Source organism: Aegilops tauschii, chromosome 7 (assembly GCF_002575655.3).
Source record: "Aegilops tauschii subsp. strangulata cultivar AL8/78 chromosome 7, Aet v6.0, whole genome shotgun sequence".
Classification (NCBI taxonomy): domain Eukaryota; kingdom Viridiplantae; phylum Streptophyta; class Magnoliopsida; order Poales; family Poaceae; genus Aegilops; species Aegilops tauschii.
In genome coordinates, this window is record NC_053041.3 from 578,361,814 (window position 1) to 578,370,517 (window position 8,704).

Below are 8,704 nucleotides of genomic sequence, written 5' to 3' on the forward strand. Positions count from 1 at the left end.
GTCGTCGTCGTCCTCGGCGGAGTCGATGTCGATCTGCCAGGTACGACGGCCTGGCTCCGGCGCCCTCGCTGGCATCTGCACCGGTTCTTCCTCCTCCTTAGGCTCCCCACCGATGACCGCCGTCGGCACGATTGCCGTCTCCCAGTACACGGCGGCACGACGGTCATTAGGACGCCAGTAGTTCTTGTACTTGGACCACTTCTTCCTCTGTTTAGCGTCATCAAAGACGGCCTGATTCATGGCCCAGCGGATGATGTCGACCGCCGCGCCCTTCGCTGGGTCAGGAATCAGCGTCTTCAGCTCTTGTGCAGTGGCCCTCTTGAGCACTGCATCAGATTCCTTCTGCATGTCAGGCATGGAGCCAAAGTTCGAGCACACCTCCATGGTGTTCTCGAACTTGCTGCGGTCACCAGCCGACCACCCGAGGAAGAAGGCCCTCCAGCCAATACCCCAAGGGAGGGGGTTGGCGTTGGAGCTGGAGCTAGAGCTCATGGCGATGGAGAGGAGGAAGGTTGATAGTGAGAGAAGAGAGGGGGTGGGTAAGTAGTGATTGGTAGGGTGAGTAAATATAGGCGCGATGGAGAGGAGGAAGAGTGACAGTCATGTCGTTTTAACTACATGCTCTTCAATAAGCCATGAACTCTGTGCTATGCCTGACTCCATGAACTCTGTGCTGTGCCTGACTCCATGAATTGTGTGCAGATCGAGGAGATCAATGAGATGGGCACGGAGGTGCTCCCGGCCGTTGACAACAAGGGCAAGCAGCCCGTTCATCCAATGCCCGAGGTGGTGCTGCCCCCACCGTCGAGAAAGACCCGAAGACGCCTGAGGTTGGCGACGCCGAGGGCATGGAGGAGCCCCCAAGCAACAAACACCGCAACTACGACCACTACCATCAGGAGGATGGCCCAACTCACTTCTGCAAGGTCATCCTTGCACCGAAGCTTGAGTGCATCCCCATGCCCCTGGACTTCACCAAGCACTTCGTCGCGGTGCCGACGCAGTTCAAGCTGAGGAACAACACCGGCTGCTCCTGGAAGGTGACGGTGAAGCTGATGAATGACAGGGTGACCCTGGATCAGGGTTGGGCCACCTACGCAGCCGTTCATTAGATCAAGATCGGCTAGATGGTGACCTTCAAGCTCCTCACTCCCGACACCCTCAAGGTCAAGGTCATCATCTTCGATGACGATGGTATTGAGGTGGTCAACAAGTGCGGAAAGCACGACGAATCCTTCGCCGCCAAGGACTAGGGCCGGGGCACCTCCTACCTAAGTACTATCGAGTCTCCTTTGAACTGTTTATGGTTTATGCGTTGAACTGTTATGAAGTGTGGTACTATGTTATCTGAACTTACCTAAGTAGTTGATGCTCTGTTTATACTCTACTCTGCTTATGATGTGTGGTACATGATTATGGCGAAGTGTGCTGGTAATTAACCTCACCAACTAGCCAAAGAGGTTACCACACACCAGACGTTGCATACAACCAAACACCATGCCTTGGGTTTGTCCACTAACATGCAGGCAACCAGACACCAGGCAGTGTGGTTAAGCCCATGCAGGCAAGAGGGCATGCATGCAACCAAACAACTTGCATATGGTGCATTTGAGGCTGCATTTGCATAGCCAGGTTGAGTTGAGAAGGCTATGCAATGCAGCTACTGCAGAGAACGGCAACCAAACACGCCCAACCTGTATATCTTCTCTCATCTTCTACTGACAGTCTAAACACATTATAAATGGGGCCACCCATGTGTTAGTTGCCTGGTCCTACTGTAAATTACAACCTCCGTTCGGAATATATGACGCTTTGAACTAAGACAACATCATCTATTTTCGAACGGATGGAGTAGATTTTCCGAGCCGTTTGATTCATATCCAGCGGTTTTGGTTCATCTTTGTCCTTCCCCAGTCACCATCGTGCAATAGCCTAACCGGCTGCTGCCGCCATCCATGGTTGTCACGTTGTCGCACTCATACATCGCCTCGCCGCCCTGCTCAAGCCGCTTCCTTTGCTATGATGTCGTCGTCCCGACCATTTCTCTAAACATCGATATGATCTCCATTGTCGGCGACCCCTCCTCGCATCCCCGCACCTGAAATTGTCAACCTCCGATTTCTCTCCGTCTACGGGAACGCTGCCATGTCGTCCTTGGTACCGGGTCACCCCTAGCTTGACCTCGCCGACGACCCCGCACTACAGCCAAAAATGTTTTTCAGGCTACTGATAAATAGCAATTTGCAATTATTATTTTTACGCCTTTTCCAATGTATTAATAGTATGTAACAACCTCACACACAAATCCGCATAAGTAAAAAACGATTACAACCAACTCTATAGACCACGCAACGATGACTACAAGCACTAGAGCGAGCCGAAGGTGCACCACTTAAATAGATTCGTCTGAGACACACCTATATGCGCCCTCTGCGGGCGCAAGACACATCGCCATAATGGGGATAACGTGGGGAATACATTATTTTGACTCTAGGGTGTCAACACGACCAGGACACCGAGCAGCGGCACAACTACACCCATGGCCAAAGCGTCGATGACTCCACAAACCTAACTAAGGGGAAGAACCCCAATCTACTGCCGTGGCCAGACCGCAGCACCACCCTCCCACTGACGCCGGTGAGGCCCACCGAGGAGAGGGGATGCCGACGATGCAACAAGAGGAGCGCCTCGCGGCTAGTTCTTCTTAAGGGTAACTTCTGCGGCTTCGTGACGATCTTGATGATTGATGAAGTCATCACAGGTGCCTTGTAGTCGACGGAAACGTCTCCTCCCATTAAACACGCATCGCCGAAAATCCTGAAATAAATATAGAAAAATGTGAGCACCAGGACTTGTACCCTGGTGGGCTGGGATATTACTATCATCCTAACCATCCAACCACATATTGTTCACGCACGGTTATTAACGAGTTATATGATGGAGTGTTGGTCGATGACATGGACAGTTAGTAAAATATCACACAAACTATTAAAGATGCTCTAAACCAAATCCCTAAAATTTCCCCATCTCGCTGCATTTGTGAACTGTGAACACACGCACGGAACGAATACGTACGCAGGCTTGCATCGGTGCCCAACAGCCCATGCCACCTCGCCATGCCGGAGATCTACCTCTCCGATCACCCCGTCAGAGTCGCAAACTCGAATTAGGCGACGCCGCAAAGCCGAGAGATATGATATGCGCCCGCTACGTGATTAGGCCGGTCCGCGCTACGAATTAAATGCCCCGCCCAACCCTAACCGCGCACGGCGCATCTCATCTCGTCTGCATGACTGCATCTGCGCGCCCACGTCACCGCCGGCGACGTCCAGCGACCGTGACACGGCCACCGGCTCGCGGCCGTCCGGTCATGGCTCGAACGCCCACCGGCCGGGACCGGCCCAGCGAATCAATCCTCGCCACCTGGCGCCCGGCACTCTAACCGAGAGGAAAAAAGAAAAGTCTCCAGCTGGGTGAGTACGTACGCCCCTCTGCCTAGCTATACGTAGTACCAGTACAGCTATACTGGTAGTATACTAGTAGAGCCGTAGCCTTCCTCCCCGCTCTCCCCATCTCCGTGAAAGCATCGGCGCAAAAACTAGTTGACCTGACCATGCCCTGCGCTGGCTCCTATTAATACCCTCGTCTTCCTCGCACTCCTCTCCTCCTTCATATCCCTCTCGGTAAACGGTGCTTCCCGGCCATCGGTGGCTGGCTGCTGGCTGCTGCTTCTTGTGTTGGTTCCACTGCCGTCTACCGTGGAGATCGGCAGCAGCAGCCGTCGGTCCTCTCTTCTAGCTCCTGCCGATCGATCGATTGATCGGTCTGAGGGGGGAGCGAGCTGCGTGGTGGCGGTGGCGGCCGCCGGGGAGGCGATGAATTCGCTGAGCATGGTGGAGGCGAGGCTGCCGCCGGGGTTCAGGTTCCACCCGCGGGACGACGAGCTCGTGCTCGACTACCTGGCAAAGAAACTCGGCGGCGGCGGCGGCGGAGGGGCGGCGGCTGCGGCGGCGAGCATCTACGGCTGCCCCACCATGGTCGACGTCGATCTCAACAAGATCGAGCCCTGGGACCTCCCTGGTAAGACCTAATCCAGATACTCCTGTATACCCAAGTAGCTTAATTACACCAGCATGCGTCTGTGTCTATATGCTTGTGTGATTAGTTCTAGTTTCATCGTCTTCCGGATCATACATACATATGCATCCCTGGGGATGATTTATCTGTTTGATTTAATTCCCTTCTCCCGTCTGGCTGCTGATTCGTAATTATTCTTTTTAATTTGAAGTCGATGACATCCCAAATCCCCTTAATATATCGCATCCGGTGTATATCTTTTGACGGAACTAACAACGATTTGGTCATTTCTAAACGGACAATCTTCAGTTCTCCACTGTACTAATTAAATTCCTTGTTCATTTTTTAATAAAGAAGAAATCACATCCCAGAAGTTAATTATTTGTCCGTGTGCATATGCATGATTGTCCAAGGTTCTCAATCATGCATCAAAATGTATTGCTCTGTTGATTCAACTTGAATTTAAGATTTTGGGACCAATCTATGTATTTATGTGCAGCTCAATTAGCTAACTTCATTAATTTCCAGCCTATTAATTGCATGAACAATTCTCTTTGTTCCTTTCCGCTCATGCATGTGTACTAGTTTCCTTCAGTTGCATCCAAATCTAAGGTGGCTGTGTGCAACTGTGCATGCTGCTAGTGGCTGGCTATTGATCCGTTTCCACTCCCAGCCATAACTGAAGTGACCACGACAATTTCAATCTCATCAAGATGCAAGTTGCAACTATGCATGCATGCTTCCCATACCGCTAGGAACCGACCTTTCCTCCTTTCCTTTTCTTTTCTCACTTTTTTGGCCTTTCTTTTGGTGTGCCCATGCTTTTCCCCCCTCTTTATATGTCCTAATTATTTAATTACCATTCGTTTTTTTGATCGAAAGGCAAGAAAATATCAGAGTGAGACCACCTCCAGATTAACTAGAACTGGAGGGAGGGAGAGAGAGAGAGAGAGATCAAATTCTTGCACAGTTTATTTTATTTTTTGCCTCTTATTCCAGACATAGGAGACTTGATCAAGGGATGAATATATATAGTTTCTGGAAATTATTCTACAATGAGAACAAAATTCACACGTCTTGTCTGCCTCCATCCTTGTCGCCTTCCCATCCCCATAACAGAAGGATATTCTCAGAGCCATGAGTTTGTTTGGCCCCTTGCTGGCCTTCTCCGCATATGTCCCTGTTCTTGCCATACCATCAAATATTCCCCCAATTTGCCTGATCCTTAAAGGGAATTCACAGCCCACGGATGGGGACAAACTTAACACAAAAAGGAGGCCTTCCACCTTGCCTATTAGTAGAAATCACACCATGCACAAAGCCATATGAAAAGAACATATATATAGAAAGGGTTGGATGTGTATAATTGATATATCTCACAAGAATGGGCAAGATGCCTTCCCGTAATCAATAGATCTCCTTTGTTTTGGTTCCAAAACTATCTATTATTCCCCCTATTAGTGGATATTTTCTCTGCCTTAATTAAATGTGGCTCTAATGTTAGGACTTTCTCTTAAAAAATGGAGAAGTGTAGTCAGACATACTACTTGGGTTTGCACATTACACACAGTACATCATAGATGCACATCTTGCACATGTTCCAAAAAGATTATTATTGTGTTCATAGTTCATCTCATTTTTACATAATTGTTTGTTAATTTGCTCCCTGATTGTATTCAGAAATTGCATTCATTGGCGGCAAGGAGTGGTACTTCTACAGCTTGAGGGACAGGAAGTACGCTACAGGCCAGAGAACAAATAGAGCAACTGAATCGGGCTACTGGAAGGCCACCGGAAAAGACCGATCGATAAGCCGGAAAGGGTTGCTAGTTGGCATGAGAAAAACCCTGGTGTTCTATCAAGGCAGAGCCCCTAAGGGGAAGAAGACTGAGTGGGTCATGCACGAATTCCGCAAGGAAGGGCAAGGCGATCTGATGAAGTTGCCACTCAAGGTAATCATCATTATATAATTATACACATGACCAAATTTAATCTTACTACTTGATACTCCACTCTTTTCTCCTTTTGTTCCTTATTTGATGCTTAGAGTATATATAATGCATCACATGTATGGAAAATGCAGGAGATCCCACCAAAAATTAATGCACACAAACTATATGTCTAGGGGACTTTTTTTTTTAAGGAAGGGAGGGGACATTGAAAATGAAACGTAACAGATTTGAATTCACATGTGGTAGATTTTATGAGAAGTATGAACTAATATAAAGAAACAAAAACCTTTTGTTCACGTGACATCCACATGTGGAGGCTACCAGCCGGAATGCCAACTCATCCTATAATACATGTGCAGTGGATAATGTAGTACCGCCAGCCAGCTCATTATACATGCAAGCCCTCTCAATTCAAGATCTGGCTAGCTAGCTAGCTACTAGCTATAGAGAGTAGAATTCAAGCCCAAAATAATTAGCCCTTAATTTGTGATAATTAGGTGTCATATAAATAATACTGCAAGATGTCTAAAAACTGGTGTTGTTTGTTCATGATTTTAATTGTTGATTAGCCAGGCCGGGTTCCGTTGTACTTGATCCATTCTTTACATGTGTGGGTCACTCTCATGCCAGCTACGTACATAGATATGAGGATGATCTGGTCTCTTTTAGATGTATACCCCAATATATATATGATCACTTCAGATGCATTACATATATGATATAATACCAATTAATCTACTCACTTATTTTCCAGTCTAATGATCTTAATGTGTAATACTTTTCATGTTAAACAGGAGGACTGGGTCTTGTGTAGGGTTTTCTACAAGACTAGGGCAACCGTTGCCAAGCCACCCACAGGGAGCAGCTACAACATTGACAGTGCAGCCGCAACCTCACTGCCTCCTCTCGTTGACAACTACATTGCCTTTGACCATCCTGGAGTGTCGACGGTGCAAAACCTAGAGGGTTATGAGCAAGTGCCCTGCTTCTCCAATGGCCCCTCCTCCCACCTGTCATCATCGGCCTCGATGAACATCCCGGTGACGGCGATGGCGCCCATGGCTGGTGATCCGGAGCAGCAGCACATGGGGAAGGCGATCAAGGACGCGCTGAGCCAGCTCACCAGGTTTGAGCAAGGCAACGTGAAGAGGGAGGCGCCTGCCCAGGGTGGTGTGTTTGCTCAAGATGGGTTCGAGTACTTAGCTGAGAGTGGCTTCTCACAGATGTGGAACTCACTCAATGGATTTTCTAGCTAGGGATATTATTGCTACCAATCAAGGGTGGATATAACTCTTGAAAAGAAGATCTAGACTTGGGTGTGTGTGCCTATATGTGTGCTATTGCATGTAGTTGTGGTATATAGCTAGTAGTACTATCATTCTAGTTCACATTATTTGTCAAAAAGAAAAGGAGGGTCAGAGGAGAGAGCTGATATATATCATCAGTGATGTAAATCTGTATATACATTATTTGTGTGCAACTATGGATAAGACGGAAAAAATTAGTATCTGGTGCTAGAATATAAACTAATATATCGAAGCATAAATTTTGTGGGTCGTATTATAGAATCTACTCTATTTGCCCGTTGGGCTTTCTTGTGTATTAGTTTGGTCTGCGCAAATGATTTAAGTTCAGTTAGTAACTTGAAAACCACCTAAACAATTTCAACACCAACATGTGGACCATATAAAAACACTGCGAGTTACACAAGCCCACCAGCTAATATATAGTAGAGATATTTATAATTCTCTAAAGCTAGTTGACATTGGACTACTTTGATTTGCATTCATGATTCTCTACCACTACCGCTAACTAATCATTGTGCACGAAAAACTCCAAGGGGGTACTTTCCTGGGAAATCCTTATTGTAATTGGTCTGATATCCTTACATTATTAGTACTATTGATGATGATGCAGTTGCCAACCTAACCAATGAACTCATGCAGTTGAACCTGTACTTATCATGAACCATATGAATGAATCAGTACTTCAGTGGTACACAGACATGCCAACAGTTCATGCATGAAATGGAGTAGCTGGTAGGTGGTTCTTATTGCAATTCATCAACAGCATGATCATCCCTGATAAGTTGGGGTACCATGTGGCGTGGGCTCCAGATCTCAGCCTCCTAAAAGCTCAGATCTTGTCTCTTTCGCTAGCCTGCGTGTGGGCTTCCCTCTGTCCCTGCATAATGGAATACCTTTTCTTCAGTTAACCTCTGCACAGTGTTTTGCCTGCTGTATACGTATGCCGGCACTCTAGTAGTACCGCGACATACGTATGACGGCAGTCCAGTAGTACCACTGACTAAAGGTGACTAATAATTACACCAGCTGATCGGTTAAGTAGCTTCCTGACATCTCTTTGCTGGCCTTTCTTACCTGTTTGAGTTGGTACAGAAAGACATTAGGCGCTGCACAACAACAGTTGGGTGTATCAAATTGACACTTCCAGTGGCCTGTCCTTGCAACACCTACAGGAATTCACCATGCTTTTGGAACTTCACCTGATCACCTCCCAAATCCATTTGCATGAGCACCAACGTGACATCATTGATGTCAGTTTCTGGCTGCTACCTTGCAACTTCAGCTTACAAGGCTCAGTTCCTTGGATTGGTGTCCACGGACATGAAAACAATTATTTGATAGATTTGGGCGCCTCCCAAATGCATGATT

General features: G+C 47.4%; 1 protein-coding gene across 1 annotated transcript; it reads left to right on the forward strand.

The window, feature by feature from the left end:
- The first annotated feature begins 3,586 nt into the window (after positions 1-3,586).
- LOC109760100 (NAC domain-containing protein 21/22) lies at positions 3,587-7,575 on the forward strand. The gene is made up of 3 exons (XM_020318940.4): positions 3,587-4,080; positions 5,758-6,029; positions 6,824-7,575. The coding sequence occupies exons 1-3, from the start codon at positions 3,876-3,878 to the stop codon at positions 7,283-7,285; spliced, it is 939 nt and encodes a 312-aa protein (XP_020174529.1). The 5' UTR covers positions 3,587-3,875; the 3' UTR covers positions 7,286-7,575.
- The last annotated feature ends 1,129 nt before the right edge of the window (positions 7,576-8,704 follow it).

Coding starts and splice junctions, on each gene's coding strand:
- LOC109760100 (XM_020318940.4), top strand. CDS start 3,876: ATGAATTCGCTGAGCATGGTGGAGGCGAGGCTGCCGCCGGGGTTCAGG. Junction 4,081..5,757: donor CGAGCCCTGGGACCTCCCTG/GTAAGACCTAAT, acceptor GATTGTATTCAG/AAATTGCATTCATTGGCGGC. Junction 6,030..6,823: donor TGATGAAGTTGCCACTCAAG/GTAATCATCATT, acceptor CATGTTAAACAG/GAGGACTGGGTCTTGTGTAG.